Here is a 20,166-nt window from a genome sequence, read left to right as displayed (position 1 = left end):
GATAGATCTTCATTCTCATTAACTAAATAAAATAGTTACAGAGATGAAAATATATACAATACAACATGTTCTGCATGTGTGAAATATACATAATAAATGTAATTTAACCAGGAGTACAGACTTTCACTTATATATTATAGTTTATAAATCTACACAACTTTTCTAGTTACAATATGGACTGTAGTGAGTACACTTAATTTTTAAATTTAAGAACATTTAGCACTTGGTCAATGCCAATGGGGATTTAAAAATCGGTCAATAGACGTAAAAATTACCATAAAACTGATAGATTGTAGGTTTCCGACATGATTGGTAAAAAAATATAACTTCGTAAATTGGAGCAAAGTATGAGATCTCTCTACCATTCTACGAGGCAGCAAAGTTTGCAATGTTGAGTTTGAAACAGATCTTCCTCATATGTAGTATAACGTAATCAGAGATCAATATTTTAATTAGATTGAATTCCTTAAAAGTTAATATAATATTAATGTATCATGATAGGGGGCACCATCTGTGACATGTGCCTGTGTTAATGATGTATAGTTGCAGTCTTAATTAGTAAAACAGGTTACTAGTTTAGTATGACGTCCTTTATTTTCGCTGAACTAGTTCACAGTTTTTAACATTAAGGGATCATCTGAGGCCCGCCTCCCTTGCCAGATTTTTTTCGCTGTGATGAAGATCCAGTAGACACAGTTTGATAACCTTTATGCATGCGCTAACTACTCATCGTTCTACTGTGTTGTAATTTATTATTTCATTGTCATAAAACAAAATCATTGTAATTATAGTATATTAAAAACTGGAAGGTAAAGAATTTCAGCTATTTCTACACATTATATTATTATACCTGAGACGAAGGTTTTATATATACTCCTATATGTATACTAATATATGAAAACTGTTGTTTCTTATTTGTATTTGTAACTAAGTATACTGTATTGTTTATTATATTTGTAAAAGAATAATAATATAATGATATATTAAGCTCCTTGTAAGCCCATTTTATGGAAATAAAGCATCTTCTCCTTCTTCTTCTTTCTGAACTTCTTCTTCTATGTATAATTTCATTACTTGAAACTGTCATTATATTATATGCCTCTGTTTGAAAAAAATATCAAGCCCTAAATCAAGTCTTTATTTTTTTTTCAATATTTCAATTTCGTAGGCAGTAGATATTTTTTTTAGACATTCCGAAAAAATCGCGGGAAAATTGCTTACCTCCCCTCCTAATCTCAATTACAGGGACATAACTCTGTACGAAAACAAGTGCGAGGCTTCCTTGACAACATGCAAAACCTGATAATTTACCATTGTATTTAAGTTTAAATACTAGAGTGATATTATTAACATTTTTTTGACGTCATATGCTGTTTCGCAATAATATACCTGACCTGGCCTCATAGCAAATTAACATTTTTCACGGCGTGTTATTTCAATAATTATTCTGGTGACCATTTTCAGTGTTTAATAATCATAAATTGTTTACACAAAAATATCGATACTTGATTAAAATGTACAATCAAGCAGGACAGTACCAGGCAGGATATCAACAAGGTCCGCCACCTCAACATGGACAGTACTACCAACAGCAATATCAACATTATCAACAGCCAAGCCAACAGTATGGGGATTATGGCAACTACTTTCAACAAAGTGTATTTAGTACAAATGCATGGCAGGTTGGTTAATTATTGCTGGGATAATATACTGTTCAAGAATTATAAAATGACGTCTTTTGAAACTACTTCTTTACTTTATAATGACGCCTTGTGAAACCTCTGTGTCGCACTGGCATACTCTGCCTATGAAGTATTTGAATTAGACTATTAACATGTTAAAAGCTTGTCAGTCTCATGACTCTGCTCAATTGAGTATAAATGATATAAAATATTTATTCTTGAAATGGCATATATATATTGATGTCAATTTGAAGAGTAATAAAGGACTAAATTACCATAAGAATAAACAAAAGTGCTTAGTAAATGAACATTGATATTAAACCATAAAACAGCATTTATACAAAAGCTAATAGAACATGTAGAAGGACCAAAAGGTACATTTTATTTTGGGTGAAATTGCCCATTTCCCCATTCTCTGAATAATTTTTGGATAGCACTAGGGTAAGCAAGGGGACATGCATGCAACAGTAAATTGTACATGTACTTGTATTTAATTTGAAAACTCAGAATTGTATATGAAACTGGGCAGACAGAGATATTTTTGTAAGGCCAGCTGCAGGTCTGCACCCCAAAAGGTTGCCCAAATCTTATGTTGAGAACCACACTATTTCTTACTCAGATATTTCATATAGCATCCTGGTAAAAAAAGGAAATTTGAAATACCAACATGTTTCTAAAAAGTATACATGTAGCATCACATCCAATCCATAAGAAAATCATTTCAGATAGCATCACATTCAGAAATATAGCATTACATTACCATGATGCCAAAAGGTCCTGTGGAAAACACTGCTATTCATGTTATTTGATTAAATATTTTTAGAAAGCTTATTTCTGAAAGATAAATATAACAGGTGTTTATTTTACAGAGTGAGTGACAGTATCACAGGTTGCACACAAGTAATTTTAAAAGTTGAATTCAGAATCAGATCTAGTCAGTGCCAAATCAGAGCAATGTCTGGTGCACTATATAGTTTTTTATACTTATAATAACAAAACAGACAATGATAAATAGACATGCATAGTGGAAAAAAAACATGAAAACATGTTGACCTTTGTACTAACTAATGGTTAGGCCAATTAAAATTAATTGATAGATTTTCATCCCCGCCCGCCCCTCTGATATCTTCCCGCCCCGATTTTTTTTATTTTTGAAAACAATTACGATTTCCGGATTTTGTTCATTTCCGTTACCGGTAACCGTCGATATTTCGTTTCGTGTAAAACTTCCTGTTTCAAATTTCGGTTTTCGTATTTCTAAGTTAGAGTATTCTAACTGAATGATTAAGTCGATATATTCTGCTGATCTATGATGACAACATCATTTACCGAAATTAAAGATTGATTACGAGAAGGGTGTGAAATATTCGAATAACGAGTAATACGCTGTGTCCAAGAACGCAAATCGCCGTACACTGTGTCACAAATGACACAAATGTTTGTGAGTAAAACACCTTGGATTTATTTTATTTATAAAATGACTGTGTCAAGAAATTTGGACTGTGAAGGAAACCCAAAAGCGTCAGAATCGTGGAACACATTTGACTGGAATTAAGAAATTGACACAAGCATGAACTTTTTAGATTAATGACCGTATATTGAGTTCAGAATCGACATACGCATTTTTAATTTATTAATTTACAGCAAGCTCTTAGAAATAAATTGAGCCATGCCTTTCGTTTTTTGTATAAAAAAAAACAGAAAACATCCTCTGTCCAATACCCTAGATAGAGTCATTAAACGACTTTATGTTCTACATTGTAATTATATTTGCATCTTGCATATTAAGGACCAACCCTATTATTTCAACACTGTTTGAGTTTTCATTTTATTCTGTACTTATTGTACTCGTGTTGCATACCAATGTATTTGCTTCATTTTATTAGGACAACAAAACATAGCTTAGAAAGCAAAATACATTTGATGTAGGTAGTCCAACTGAAGAGAGCATTTCTTCACATTTCTGCTGTTTACTATAAAATAGGTTTCTAAAGCGGCAATTACATGTAGAACAGTGGTTGCCAATCAGAGATATATTTTTACAAATCAGTGGCGGATCCAGAACTTTTCCTAAGGGGGGCCCGCTGACTGCCCCCCCCCCCCCCCTGGATCCGCCTATGCGAATTTGAAAAAGCGGCACCAGCATATGGAGTAAATGTGTTTCCATATTGATACGTTACTCTAGAGCTAGCTCAAAGTTTGTTCAACGAGAAATACTGCTTTCTCAAAAGTTGCTAAGACAGGGCTATGAATCATCAAATTAAGGTCATCACTCAATTTTATGGTTGCCATCATGAGCTGATTGGCCATTATGACAAAAGTCTGTCAGAAATCAAATCATATCTCAGTGATATTCTTCCTCAGTCATAACAACCTTCCCTCATTATCGAACTGAACAAAGAAATAACATGACGGGTGCCGTATACGGTGCAGGAAATGCTTACCCTTCCGGAGCACCTGATTTCATTCCTGGTTTTTAGTGGAGTTTGTGTTGTTTCCTACTAATTATTTGTAACTGTTGATGTAAATGTCTTTTGGTTTTATGAGTCTTTTGTTACTCCTTGGTTTTGATTGTTATTGTCTTATAAACAATACCTAATGGATGTGTTTACATGATTTAAGCTTATTATTACACTTGCATATATATATGATTGAATAACACGTGACAAGAAGGTTTCATATGAAATAAAATTTAAAAAATAAAATCCTCCCACCCGCTCCATTTTTTTCAAAAATTTGGATGAAAATCTACTAATTAATTTTAGTTGGCCTTAGTTACCTCTTCTAAAAGGCTGTTGACATACTATAACTTCCTTTTGTTTGTATTTTTTCAGGCATTTCAGTTCCAGACTCCAAATGAGCTTCAGCAAGTTTTCCAAATGGAATTGCAAAAGAATCCTGCTAATGGTGTAAGCTTTAATCTTATGTTTGACAGTATAATTATATATCATTTAATTGGTAAAAATTGTAGATTTCTTTCTGAAGTCTCACTTGACTGACATTGCCATTTATCTCCTATTTCTTTAATTTAAAAAACGAAAATTCCTGAAATGAGACACTATGGAATCGGATAGCAATGAAGATGAATAAAAGGATATTTTAGATAGGTCATTAAGAAGGCAAGCATGTCATAATAAAAGGAGAAAAAAAACCAAGACATCTAGGAATTGGTTTGCATAAATAAAATTGCAGACAAAAATTATCTAACATATATTTATAAGTAGAACATTTTGGAGAAGTATACAACTGAGCACAAAGCTCTTGTTTTAGACAATCATACAAACGTTGCTTTATGACAGCAAAATATACATCAGACAAGTCTGAAACAAGGTTTTGGTTATACCATACATCACCTTAGTAACCTATAACAAACAGTTTATTCTTTATACATTAACGAGATGATTGCAAATATTCATTTAAAGAAATTGGGCACAGAAAAATGTTGATAAATTTTATACATGACACATACCATACGACAAGTCTGAAACAAGGTTTTGGTTATACCATACATCACCTTAGTAACCTATAACAAACAGTTTATTCTTTATACATTAAAGATAGAAATGATTAACATATCCAAACAACGATGCACCACAATGTACCTATATTAAACAAGGTTGCTACAAAAAAAAAACAATTCAGAATTTCGAATAATATTCTTAAAATGTTATGTTGGAATAAAAAAAGTTATCATTTGATTTAAGGTGTCAAACAACCTACAGTGATATAACATCACATAAATGATGCTAGGGCATATTTTATAAATAATTAGGTATTTGAAGGCTATCCTATTTCTACATAAGATTAACTTATTTACTTATTTAAGTTTTCTCTGATCTTTTCTTTTTTTCAGAGAAGACAAGCCATTCAAGCAGAAGATTTGTGCAATATAATGAACAACTGTCACACCATTAGAAATTTTTTCAGATGTCATGAGGGTTATAGTAAGTTCATTTAACTTATACAGTCATATAAACCTGTATCACCATAGTGTTATGTCTGACGAGATGATTGCAAATATTCATTTAAAGAAATTGGGCACAGAAAAATGTTGATAAATTTTATACATGACACATACCATACGATTTAGTTTAAAAAAACTACTGTGTTCAAAAAAAATTTAAGTTGCATTATCATTATGAAAGTGAAGAGATGTGGTATGACTGCCAATGAGACAACTATTCACCAGTTAAGAAGTAAATATAAGCAATTATACAAAATGTAGGTCACTGTGTAATATGGCCTTCAATATTGAGGAAACAAATCGTCAAATAATAGTTCAAAACATGAAAATAAAGGGGTTAATGTATATCAATTCAATATATGAAAAAAATATTACAGACATGATTCAACAACAACTACACAATTACTGTGGACACATGATTGAAGCTAGTTTTATCAATGAATTGATGAATAAGTTATTCTTCTTAGATTTAAATTTGAAAATAATTTATTTATAAATAAGTCAAGAATTTTATGATTATTGAAAACTTACTCTTTTATTTACAGTACACTGGAGCAGAGAACTTTGCAGGTATTTAATTTAGCTGTATTGATAAAATTTCAATTAGAAAATTAAGTCCATGCCAATTTTAATGTGTTCACGTCATAACCTGTTGAAAATCTTTTTAAAAAATTGCTGTACTAGTTTTCAAGGGGAAATTTGAGACAAAGAATAAATTCATTAATGATACAATTAAGATATGTAGTGTGATTGTGAAAATTTTGATATATTAGATATTGCCGATTATGATTAAATGTAGAATTGAGAATGGATATTGATTGGACCATTTTCAGATACTTGTATTGCAAATTATAATTTATATACAATGCATTAGTGTTATAAGTGGACGTCTTCAGTAAACATAGTATTTGTAACTAATAGTTTTACCTCCTTACACATTTGTCACACAAAAAATGAAATTCTTCATTGAAAAGTTAGATGAATCTCTTATTTTTAGAATTGTTTATAATTTTTTTTTTTACATTCTTTCAGTATAATGCTGTCCATGTTAGATGTATCCTTCATACATATATACAATGAAAATACTAAGGATTAGAATGAGGCCCACAAACAATGTATTGGTCTTTAGATATTATACATGTATGATTACATTATCCCAAAAAACCCAAACAGATTAATTTCCAGTTTTTTGCTAGCATTTAGTAGATATATACAAAACAAATTTACTGTGTAAATTTATATCTTTTTGGATGGGGGGGGGGGGGGGCTTTATCTTTTTCTCTCTTGTGTGTAGGTGCTATATATATATAGAAAGTAATAGTAGAGGCTTTTTGTGAAGTTTTGCCATTTATTACTGATGCCATTTTATAGTTCTGGTATTGAGCAGTAAATTCACTAATTTTTATAAATTATTGAAATACATTTCATTTCAAAAACAATTTGACCACAAAACTTTCTCTCTTTTCTTTCATTTTATAGAAAAAATGGTATGATTTTGAATACTAGCCTAGGTGTTAAGATACCTACTACCTGTAGATGAGGGACATAATATAGTAATAGTCTATCCTTTATTTAGTATTTCATTTTCAATTGCTAATGTCGGGGGGGGGGGGGGGGGTGTAAAGAGGAATAATAATTGATTTCGTCTGTTTAATGGAATTACACCTCTTTCACAAATCCAGATCTGTCCCTGATTAGGTCAACACACACTTCAAAGACTATTGACCCAAACTCTTCCATACTTGTAACAGATTTTTGCCGTTGTTTATTGTTGATCATATAAAAATCATTTTTGTTTGACAATTTATTTGGGTAAGTTATTGGTATTTGATTTTAAACATATTGTACGTAGCATAGTGAAACCTACTGCAATTGTTCTGCAGTCCACTCTTAAGACTATATGCTATTGCATTTCAATATTTCTGTCATCAAGGACATGTTTTATATTTTCAGTATAATGATTTCTATGTTAGATGTATCCAGTTGAGTATTGAGTTGTGTGCTATTTTCTTGGTGATAGTAATTAACAATTATTTTTAACAGTAAACAGTAAATATATACTTTCATAAGTATGGTATTATTAAGGTTCAACACTATATATATATCTACTTGCTAGCAAAATCTATCTAACACTACTTGTGCCCCTTATAATAATTCTTTATAATCTGTGCTGACATAGTTTTGCAAGGACCATACTTATTACTTCCAACTTATGCTGCTTGTTACCATTATTTGACATCAAGTATGAGTGGACCAATTCATGACCTTTAGAACATTGACAGTTTTTAGATAAAGTCACAATTCTCACAAATATCTAATTAACAATATTTTTAAAAAGTGAGAAAGTAAGTAAAATATGTTTAAAACAATTCTTTATTGTTTCATCATTGTTCATTGGAATGATTTTATACAAAGAACATTTTATTAGTCCAGTTAACACCGTGTATCATCAGTACAGCGGATATAGGTACTAACCAAACGGGCATGATCGATTTTGACCTTACACGGTGACGAAAAATCTTTGTTTTGCTTTATCAATATTCAATGTACATTTCTCAACATTTGAAATTCCTGCTCCCAAATAATTTTCGCATCGATTTTTTCCTATCCATAAAACAACTTTGATATTCTAAATAAGAACAATTAACTTGTACATGCGCAAATAGTTGTGAATGTCAACACCAACTTTCAATTTCGATACAGTTGTTGAGACATTTACATGTTTTATCTGAAAGAAACCTAATACAGGGCAAAAGTATTAGTTACCAATCATAAACCTACCTGTGATTACTCATTCCTTGAAACTTTTTGGGTAATAAACAAGTATGAAAATAAAAATTTTTGTATAGGTGTACAATAACTTAACTATGCACCATACATAAGGATGTATGTGGTTAGCTAAACACCGTACACAACGTTTCTTTCAGGATAAAATATCGAAACATAACATATGTATGAAAGATTTCAATGCCAGTTATGGAAACAGCTATACTTATTACACACACACAGTGAACTTCTATCAGAAAAATAGTTGCAATGAATATAGAATTATATCAGATGAGACAAGGGCCAACTTCTTTGACAAGTATTTGCACATGTTTTTAGTAATCGTTCTTGTTTTGGGTAAATAATGAGACATCTCTAATCATCAACCTACGACTAAATCATTTCTTAAAACAGCAATTATGTTTAAATTTAAGAACACATTGATATAATGTGAACAAAACAAAAATTTTCGTTACCGTGTAAGATCCAAATCGCTCACGGCCGCTTGGTTAGGACCTATATCTGCTGTACGATGATACACAGTGGTTAAGATTGAAATTTGAAATATGTTAGTGTTGAATCTTATATGATGGGATTACAGCATGAATGATCCATTATGGTTTAAAGGAAACAAGTCACATTGTATTGTCATTTTTGTTAAAAAAATCACAAACCAATGGTTTTTGTTGAGCCTGCAACTTTCTTTGCAGAAAGCTCGACATGCCGCCGATGTTAGCTTATTACACACACACAGTAATAGAAGGTGGAAGCCTTGGATGCTTCATACTTTGTATATGGATGCCTCATGTTACAAAGTTTCTGTCAGTTACATGTACGTTGTTCTTGACCTTATTTTGATGGTTCAGTGACTACTTGAAAAAAAAAGTTAAGATTTTTTGTAATATTAAATTCTCTCTTAAAATTAGTAATAGGATATCTATATTTGGTATGTGCCTACTTTGCAAGGTCATCATGTCTGTCAGACAGATTTCACTTGCGCTTGACCTCATTTCATGGATCAGCAAACAAGGTTAAGTTTTGGTGGTCAAGTCCATATTTCAGATACTATAAGCAATAGGTCTGGTATATTTGGTGTATTTTTAATCTGACTTTGACCTCATTTTCATGGTTCAGTGGTTGTAGTTAAGTTGTTTTGTGTTTTGGTCTGTTTTTCTTATACTGTATGCAATAGGTCAACTATATTTGGTGTATGGAGTGATTGTAAGGTGTACATGTCTAGCTGGTAGGTTTCATCTGACCTTGATCTCATTTTCATGGTTCAGTGGTCAAAGTTAAGTTTTTGAGTTTTGGTCTTTTTTTTCTAATACTTTATGCAATAGGTCAACTATATTTAGTGTATGGAAATATTTTATGATCTATATATCAGTTGCGCAGGTTTATTTGACCTTCACCTCATTTTCATGGTTCATTGCTCAGTATTAAGTTTTTGTGTTTTGGTCTGTTTTTCCTAAACTATAAGCAATAGGTCAACTATATTTGTTGCATGGAAGAATTGTTAGCTGTACATGCCTGTTTTGCATGGTTCATCTGACCTTGACCTTATTTTCATGGTTCATTGGTCAATGTTTAGTTTTCTTGGTTAATGTAAAGTTTATGTGACAGTTGTAATAAAAAATTTAAATATATAGGACTATCAACATAATATCAATGATTAGTAAAGAAGGCGAGACATTTCAGTGTGTGCACTCTCGTTTGATTAGAGGCTCAAAATAATTTATGCAATTTTATGAAAATGTCTGTAAACATTGAAATCTTTAAAAATTGTATTTTTGCAATACAAATTTTATTTCTAAACTGTAATGAATATATAAAATTGAATAATAAAACTTCCTTTTTTAGTTTTTATTCCTGCACCCCCTTCCCCCTGCCCCTTCAATTTAAATATAGAACCATTATTAAGTATATGTAGTATTAATTTCTTTGTTTAATTGCTCTTCTCATATATTTTATATTTTGTTTGTAACTGCTGCATGCATTAATTGTAAACATGGTGAAGCATAGGCTTATTTGACCATTGAAACATTAATTAAAGTTTATTAGCTATAAAACATTGATATAAGAACAAATGTTTTTTTAAGAGATATGGAACAAACTATAATCTCCAATTCACAGTGGCAACTTTAATTTTTGTTTATATTCTTAATCAAATTAATTTCCAAAACAATTTCCATTGAGCTTGAAAATAGGTACAAAATCCATATAGAATAAATTCAATTCTTTGAAATGTTGTTAATTATTCTGGTGCATTAAAATCATTTTAAAACATGATCTTATAAAAAGAAACTTTCAAAATTAAAGGTTGTTCTGTAAATTGTATGATCAAAGATTGGATAATATATAACTTCAAAGTGCAACCAAGGTGGAAATTGCTTTTCATTACTAGTGTAATATTGTAGTTATTAAACATTTTGACTTCAGGAATTCAATACATCAGCTCACTCCTTAGTTATGACATTTCAATTGTGATATGGATGATCATGATGATTTTTAAAACTAAACTTTTGAAACTTTGTATCTAAGTGTAAATGTGTATAATTAACAATAAAGCTGCATGTGTCATATTGAAGTAAGCTTTACAAATTATAATTGTCAAATGATACTTAATTGTTTTAACAAAAAAAAATTTGAATTACAAACCTTGAATTACAAACCTTAACTAAAGCTCAGAGATCAGGAGATGGTTTTATGCAATGGAATGAGTTCCAGGAACTACAACAGTGTCTTGTCCAGTGGTACCAAATGTTTAAACAGTTTGATCATGATGGGTCAGGGTATATTGAAGCTAATGAATTGGTCAACATTGTCAGAACTCAGTTCAGTAGGTATTAGTATAACTGTCATACATTGATCATGATGGATCAGGGTATATAGAAGCTAATGAATTAGTCAACATTGTCAGAACTCAGTTCAGTAGGTATTAGTATAACTGTCATACATTCATCATGATGGATCAGGGTATATTGAAGCTAATGAATTAGTCAACATTGTCAGAACTCAGTTCAGTAGGTATTAGTATAACTGTCATACATTGATCATGATGGATCAGGGTATATAGAAGCTAATGAATTAGTCAACATTGTCAGAACTCAGTTCAGTAGGTATAAGTATAACTGTCATACATTGATCATGATGGATCAGGGTATATTGAAGCTAATGAATTAGTCAACATTGTCAGAACTCAGTTCAGTAGGTATTAGTATAACTGTCATACATTGATCATGATGGATCAGGGTATATAGAAGCTAATGAATTAGTCAACATTTTCAGAACTCAGTTCAGTAGGTATAAGTATAACTGTCATACATTCATCATGATGGATCAGGGTATATTGAAGCTAATGAATTGGTCAACATAGTCAGAACTCAGTTCAGTAGGTATTAGTATAACTGTCATACATTCATCATGATGGATCAGGGTATATTGAAGCTAATGAATTAGTCAACATTGTCAGAACTCAGTTCAGTAGGTATTAGTATAACTGTCATATTATTAAATGGATCATTTTCATTTTCTGTTTACAAAACTTTTGAATTTTTTGAAAAACTAAGGATTTTCTTACCCCAGGAGTAGATTACCTTAGCCGTATTTGGCACAACTTTTGGGAATTTTGGGTCCTCAATGCTCTTCAACTTTGTATTTGTTTGGCTTTTTAATCATTTTGATCTGAGCGTCACTGATGAGTCTTATGTAGACGAAACGCGGGTCTGGCGTATAAAATTATAATTCTTGTACTTTTGATAACTATAATCATACATTCATCATGATGGGTCAGGGTATATAGAAGCTAATGAATTAGTCAACATTGTCAGAACTCAGTTCAGTAGGTATTAGTATAACTGTCATACATTCATCATGATGGATCAGGGTATATTGAAGCTAATGAATTAGTCAACATTGTCAGAACTCAGTTCAGTATGTATTAGTATAACTGTCATGCATTGATCACGATGGGTCAGGGTATATTGAAGCTAATGAATTAGTCAACATTGTCAGAACTCAGTTCAGTAGTTATTAGTATAACTGTCATACATTCATCATGATGGATCAGGGTATATTGAAGCTAATGAATTAGTCAACATTGTCAGAACTCAGTTCAGTAGTTATTAGTATAACTGTCATACATTCATCATGATGGATCAGGGTATATTGAAGCTAATGAATTAGTCAACATAGTCAGAACTCAGTTCAGTAGGTATTAGTATAACTGTCATACATTGATCATGATGGATCAGGGTATATTGAAGCTAATGAATTAGTCAACATTGTCAGAACTCAGTTCAGTAGGTATTAGTATAACTGTCATGCATTGATCATGATGGGTCAGGGTATATTGAAGCTAATGAATTAGTCAACATTGTCAGTACTCAGTTCAGTAGGTATTAGTATAACTGTCATACATTCATCATGATGGATCAGGGTATATTGAAGCTAATGAATTAGTCAACATTGTCAGAACTCAGTTCAGTAGTTATTAGTATAACTGTCATACATTCATCATGATGGATCAGGGTATATTGAAGCTAATGAATTAGTCAACATAGTCAGAACTCAGTTCAGTAGGTATTAGTATAACTGTCACACATTGATCATGATGGATCAGAGTATATTGAAGCTAATGAATTAGTCAACATTGTCAGAACTCAGTTCAGTAGGTATTAGTATAACTGTCATATTATTAAATGGATCATTTTCATTTTCTGTTTACAAAACTTTTGAATTTTTTGAAAAACTAAGGATTTTCTTACCCCAGGAGTAGATTACCTTAGCCGTATTTGGCACAACTTTTGGGAATTTTGGGTCCTCAATGCTCTTCAACTTTGTATTTGTTTGGCTTTTTAATCATTTTGATCTGAGCGTCACTGATGAGTCTTATGTAGACGAAACGCGGGTCTGGCGTATAAAATTATAATTCTTGTACTTTTGATAACTATAATCATACATTCATCATGATGGGTCAGGGTATATAGAAGCTAATGAATTAGTCAACATTGTCAGAACTCAGTTCAGTAGGTATTAGTATAACTGTCATACATTCATCATGATGGATCAGGGTATATATAAGCTAATGAATTAGTCAACATTGTCAGAACTCAGTTCAGTAGGTATCAGTATAACTGTCATACATTGATCGTGATGGGTCAGGGTAAATTGAAGCTAATGAATTAGTCAACATTGTCAGAACTCAGTTCAGTAGGTATTAGTATAACTGTCATACATTGATCATGATGGGTCAGGGTATATTGAAGCTAATGAATTAGTCAACATTGTCAGAACTCAGTTCAGTAGGTATTAGTATAACTGTCATACATTGATCATGATGGGTCAGGGTATATTAAAGCTAATGAATTAGTCAACATTGTCAGAACTCAGTTCAGTAGGTATTAGTATAGCTGTCATACATTGATCATGATGGATCAGGGTATATTGAAGCTAATGAATTAGTAAACATTGTCAGAACTCAGTTCAGTAGGTATTAGTATAACTGTCATACATTGATCATGATGGGTCAGGGTATATTGAAGCTAATGAATTAGTCAACATTGTCAGAACTCAGTTCAGTAGGTATTACTAAGTATAACTGTCATACATTGATCATGATGGGTCAGGGTATATAGAAGCTAATGAATTAGTCAACATTGTCAGAACTCAGTTCAGTAGGTAATAGTATAACTGTCATACATTCATCATGATGGATCAGGGTATATTGAAGCTAATGAATTAGTCAACATTGTCAGAACTCAGTTCAGTAGTTATTAGTATAACTGTCATACATTGATCATGATGGGTCTGGGTATATATAAGCTAATGAATTAGTCAACATTGTCAAAACTCAGTTCAGTAGGTATTAGTATAACTGTCATACATTCATCATGATGGATCAGGGTATATTGAAGCTAATGAATTAGTCAACATAGTCAGAACTCAGTTCAGTAGTTATTAGTATAACTGTCATACATTCATCATGATGGATCAGGGTATATTGAAGCTAATGAATTAGTCAACATTGTCAGAACTCAGTTCAGTAGGTATTAGTATAACTGTCATACATTGATCATGATGGGTCAGGGTATATTGAAGCTAATGAATTAGTCAACATTGTCAGAACTCAGTTCAGTAGGTATTAGTATAAATGTTCAAACAGTTTGATCATGATGGGTCAGGGTATATTGAAGCTAATGCATTAGTCAACATAGAACTCAGTTCAGTAGTTATTAGTATAACTGTCATACATTGATTATGATGGGTCAGGGTATATTGAAGCTAATGAATTAGTCAACATTGTCAGAACTCAGTTCAGTAGTTATTAGTATAACTGTCATACATTGATCATGATGGGTCAGGGTATATTGAAGCTAATGAATTAGTCAACATTGTCAGAACTCAGTTCAGTAGTTATTAGTATAACTGTCATACATTGATCATGATGGGTCAGGGTATATTGAAGCTAATGAATTAGTCAACATTGTCAGAACTCAGTTCAGTATGTATTAGTATAACTGTCATACATTGATCATGATGGATCAGGGTATATTGAAGCTAATGAATTAGTCAACATAGTCAGAACTCAGTTCAGTAGGTATAAGTATAACTGTCATACATTGATCATGATGGATCAGGGTATATTGAAGCTAATGAATTAGTCAACATAGTCAGAACTCAGTTCAGTAGGTATTAGTATAACTGTCACACATTGATCATGATGGATCAGGGTATATTGAAGCTAATGAATTAGTCAACATTGTCAGAACTCAGTTCAGTAGGTATTAGTATAACTGTCATATTATTAAATGGATCATTTTCATTTTCTGTTTACAAAACTTTTGAATTTTTTGAAAAACTAAGGATTTTCTTACCCCAGGAGTAGATTACCTTAGCCGTATTTGGCACAACTTTTGGGAATTTTGGGTCCTCAATGCTCTTCAACTTTGTATTTGTTTGGCTTTTTAATCATTTTGATCTGAGCGTCACTGATGAGTCTTATGTAGACGAAACGCGGGTCTGGCGTATAAAATTATAATTCTTGTACTTTTGATAACTATAATCATACATTCATCATGATGGGTCAGGGTATATAGAAGCTAATGAATTAGTCAACATTGTCAGAACTCAGTTCAGTAGGTATTAGTATAACTGTCATACATTCATCATGATGGATCAGGGTATATATAAGCTAATGAATTAGTCAACATTGTCAGAACTCAGTTCAGTAGGTATCAGTATAACTGTCATACATTGATCGTGATGGGTCAGGGTAAATTGAAGCTAATGAATTAGTCAACATTGTCAGAACTCAGTTCAGTAGGTATTAGTATAACTGTCATACATTGATCATGATGGGTCAGGGTATATTGAAGCTAATGAATTAGTCAACATAGTCAGAACTCAGTTCAGTAGGTATTAGTATAACTGTCATACATGTATTACTTGTTGGTTATTTATTCTTTAAGATCAATTATTTCATATAACATAACTTTCAAACCTTGTACACACATGTTTTTTTTATTAAAGCTAAGTTGCGCGGAGCATGTGCCCTTACTTGGATAAAAAAATTAGCATAGGTTAATGTCTGTATAAAACAGACATTAGAATTGTTAACATTGTACATAGAGCCTCAAATGACTACAGATTCACACCACTCATATGAGTTATTGCCCATTAACATAATTGTTTTCCTATTTTTGTGTTTTGAGCAGAAATTAAAGAAAATAAAGAGAAACTGTGCAAAAATTTATCAGCAAAATGAGGACTATAAATCTATAGATATTATAAATAAACTGAATGAAACTTGAGCAGCTGAAGTAATCATCAACACAAGATCTAAAATAAGCCAAAATGATTGAAATCATTTCATCAAAGAAGCTGTTGCCCCTAAATCACAATTTTTAAACCAATATATGTTTTTCATTTTTGCCTTTCTCTTGAAAACTGTAAGTATGATAAATAAACAAAAAATCTGCCAAAAAAAATTATAAGCAAGACAAGATTTGGGCCCATACAGTTTTCCCCCAACCTATATTTTTGTTGTTTTGTTTAATTTTATGCAAAATAATGGAAACATATGAGGTAATTTTAGTCGACAGAAAAGTATTGATTTATATTTTGTTCTGTTTACAGAATACAACTTAACACCACAGAGCATAGAAACATTACTGAAAAGATACTCCAGAGTGATTATGTGGGGAGGACAAGAAAAATGTCTGATAGCATTCGATGATTTTGTATCAGTATCTGTACGACTTAGGGCTTATACAGGTTAGTGATTCAAGGTTTATTTCAAAAATATAAAACCAGTTTATAATGATGACTTTATTAGAAAATTTCACTAAATGATTGATTGTCAAATGAAAATTGGTGATTGAATGTCAAAGTCTGACTTGGTTCCAGGGGTTCATTGGATGGGTTGAACATAGTTTTATTACAAAATTTAAATGCTGAAGATTAAGACACCATAAGCAGTCAGTCTTAGAAAAACATGACCTTTTCAATGTCAAAATAAAATTAAAGATGTGATGTAGAAACCTTAGTGTTAATAATTGAACAGAAGAAAATTTTCAGTTATGTTATAAATTTAAAAAAATAAAATTGATGAAATAAAAAGACTTATTGACTGACATGCCATTTTAAAACAAGAGCTTATGACTTTTTTATTTTTTCTGATAGAGTTCCAAAATACCATTTGGACAATTCTTGTCAAAATTTATTTTGGTTTTATTTTTTCCAGATGCCTTCAGAAAGCGAGATCAGCTACAAAATGGTGGAGATTCTGGAACTTGTACATTTGCATATGATGACGTGAGTACTAAGCTATGAATATCTTTATTGACCCAAATGTTAAAGGTGTAATTGTCTTTGTTACAATGATAAAGAATTGCTTGCTCTTAAAAGTACATTTAGGTTTTGAATAAAAATTAGGTTACCACACCTTTAAATTCTAAATTTACAAAATATCTCACTGTTAATGTCCAGGAGGGGTTTAGACACCTAAAACTTATTTTCACAAAATATGTAGTGTCACCTGCCTAATCTGACATCTACTCAGTTTATTCATAAACCTTTTTTAAGATTTAATTTTTTTTTATTGGAAAAATTGTCACGTTTTAATGAGAATCTTTATTATATTTTTACAGTTTATTAGATGCGTCATGTGTTTGTAAGACTCATGTGTTTGTAAGAGGAATATATCAGTGGCCAAAGTAAGTATGAATAAAGTAGGAGTACTATTATAAATGTAAAATTCCTTTTTAGCTCACCTGGTCCAAAGGGCCAAGTAAGCTTTTCTCATCACTTGATGTCTGTCGTCGTTGTCCGGCTTCATCCGTTAACTTTTACAAAATCTTCTCCTCTGAAACTACTAGGCCAAATTTAACCAAACTTGGCCATAATCATCATTGGGGTATCTAGTTCAAAAAATGTGTCCGATGACCCTCCAGCCAACCAAGATGGCCAACATGGCTAAAAATAGAACATAGGGGTAAAATGTAGATTTGGGCTTATAACTCTGAAACCAAAGCAAATCTGACATGGAGTAATATTGTTTATCAAGTCAACATCTATCTGCCCTGCTATTTTCAGATGAATAAGACAACCGGTTGTTGGATTGCCGCCCCTGAATTGGTAATTTTAAGGAAAATTTGCCCATTGTGGTTATTAACTTGAATATTATTATAGATAGATATAAACTTAAAACAGCAATAATGTTCAGAAAAGTTAGATCTTCAAAAAAGTCACACGAGCAAAATAGTCAACTGACTCCTTAAGGATTTATTGCCCTTTATAGTTCATTTTAACAATTTTCATAAATTTCGTAAATTTTGTTAAATTTTTACGAAATGTTTTTCTCTTTAACTACTGGGCAAAGTGCATTATAGATAGATATATTGTTAACAGCAAGAGTGTTCAGTAAAGTAATATCTACATACACATCACCATCATCAAAACACAATTTTGTCATGAATCAATCTGTGTCCTTTGTTTAATATGCACATAGGCCAAGGTGAGCGACACAGGCTCTTTAGAGCCTCTAGTTAATTTATTTCATGAAGGGGCCTAATTGTTGTACTTATCTGTTTAACCCCCCCACAGTTTTGCACCTGTCCCAAGTCAGGAGCCTCTGGTCTTTGTTAGTCTTGTATGATTTTAAATTAAGTTTCTGTTATATATTTTGGAGTTTAGTATGAAGTCCATTATCACTGAACTATTAGGGGCCAGCTGAAGCACATCTCCTGGTGTGGGATTTTCTCGCTGCATTGAAGACCCATTGGTGGCTTTTGGCTGTTATCTGCCCTTTGGTCGGGTTGTTGTCTCTTTGACACATTCTTGAAAACAAACAAATTAATTTTGGTTAATAGTGACGTTCATTGATATTTTGTATCAAAATGCCCTCAAAAGCAACATTTAGCCCTGATTAGCATTCTGATATATTGAAATATGGAAAATTATTCAAAAAGTTACATAGTATAGACTATATATTGTTTTTCATAATTAGAAGATTTAGACACAGCAAGTTTAAAAACAACTAAAGGGGTTATTGGGGGTACCTCTTTCTTATTGTTTATAGGAAAATCTCAGTTGGGTAAATTTATTTTGTTCCAAACTATTGGATTGTAAAATTGATATTTAGGTTTGAGTGTACTATAAAAATCCTTTTGCTTTATGTGTTTTTTTTTTTGCTCAATAGAAAGCTTAAATTCTCAGTTTTCTATTTTACTCTACTAAAAAAAAGTGTATGACCTGTCAGTCACTCTGTCTAATGTCTTACTTTTTCAGTTTTCGAATTAATGGCTTAGATTTTTCTGGCAGTATTTTTGATTGATAAAAAATACAAAGTATCAATCTGATAATTTTAAGTATACATTTAGTTGTGTGAACATTATTTAATTTTCTTCTTATTTTATTCTTGATGTACTTAAACCAGTTCTGCCCAGGAGACAAATTTATTGACAAACACACATTGGATACAATTTTTGCATGCATATGATTCCCCTTCAATATATTCAAAATATGTTGCTTTAATTTTTTCAGTACTTCATTAGAGAAATACAGTTTATTTTTTAACCCCATTGATCGTAATATTTGTAAGCTGAAATATCTTTCTTATACATGTAAAATTTATTGATATTCTATCAGATGCTGAATGAATTATAGTAAATATTTTTTTTACTTTCAGATAGACACAACTGATTCCAACAAAGATTCAACCTGTTTTGAACTCAACCATATGAACTATTCATTTGTTTACATTATACAGAGTAATACAAGCAGTCATGACTATTATATTACCTCTGTGCTCTAAGCAAACACAACTCACATATTTGTATTGTCTTTATAAATTCTTTTTTTTACATTTTACTGTTCCACCCTATGTTTTTTTATAGAAATTTTGATCATGTTAATGTGTAATAGTATGACATTGTTTTATCTAGATAAAGATCATTTTTACTTGTGAAGGTGATTTAATGTTTTATAGTGACTTAGCCGTACATATACTGTAAACATTCAACAGTCAATAATGACCATCTTTATGTTTTGTTCTGTTTTCCTTTATATCTCATCTGGCGCATGGGTAATGTGACATGGTCTCTGACTGAGAACAAGCAAATAAACAAGTTTTTGGGTAAATATAGGTTTTTTGGCACCCTCCCCCTTTTTTAAGTATAGATCAATGGATTCACAGAACAAATCATAAAAACTAGTACAGGAAAAGTGTCAAAAATACAAGTATTTTTAAAATAA

General features: G+C 31.5%; 1 protein-coding gene across 2 annotated transcripts; it reads left to right on the top strand.

Moving 5' to 3' along the window:
* The first annotated feature begins 1,236 nt into the window (after window positions 1-1,236).
* Window positions 1,237-19,880, top strand: LOC143064438 (sorcin-like). 2 transcript variants are annotated; one of them, XM_076237265.1, is made up of 10 exons: window positions 1,237-1,682; window positions 4,517-4,591; window positions 5,536-5,626; window positions 6,192-6,216; window positions 7,600-7,621; window positions 11,101-11,251; window positions 16,549-16,686; window positions 17,156-17,226; window positions 17,562-17,627; window positions 19,601-19,880. In XM_076237265.1, exons 1-9 carry the CDS (start codon window positions 1,515-1,517, stop codon window positions 17,586-17,588), a joined length of 768 nt encoding a protein of 255 aa, XP_076093380.1. In that variant the 5' UTR covers window positions 1,237-1,514; the 3' UTR covers window positions 17,589-17,627; window positions 19,601-19,880. The 2 variants fall into 2 exon arrangements, with proteins under 2 accessions (XP_076093380.1, XP_076093379.1); XM_076237264.1 differs by lacking the exon at window positions 7,600-7,621 and adding an exon at window positions 6,679-6,700.
* Window positions 19,881-20,166: the final 286 nt, after the last annotated feature.

This window comes from Mytilus galloprovincialis, chromosome 2 (assembly GCF_965363235.1).
Source record: "Mytilus galloprovincialis chromosome 2, xbMytGall1.hap1.1, whole genome shotgun sequence".
Taxonomy (NCBI): domain Eukaryota; kingdom Metazoa; phylum Mollusca; class Bivalvia; order Mytilida; family Mytilidae; genus Mytilus; species Mytilus galloprovincialis.
The sequence above is the reverse complement of the archived record's forward strand: the minus strand, read 5'-3'. Positions and strand labels throughout refer to the sequence as shown.

Bases quoted from the DNA above. Each gene is read 5' to 3' on its own strand.
- LOC143064438 (XM_076237265.1), top strand. From the start codon at position 1,515: ATGTACAATCAAGCAGGACAGTACCAGGCAGGATATCAACAAGGTCCG. The intron at 5,627-6,191 runs GTAAGTTCATTT...TTTTATTTACAG, and splicing joins CAGATGTCATGAGGGTTATA to TACACTGGAGCAGAGAACTT. The intron at 7,622-11,100 runs GTATCCAGTTGA...ACTAAAGCTCAG, and splicing joins TAATGATTTCTATGTTAGAT to AGATCAGGAGATGGTTTTAT.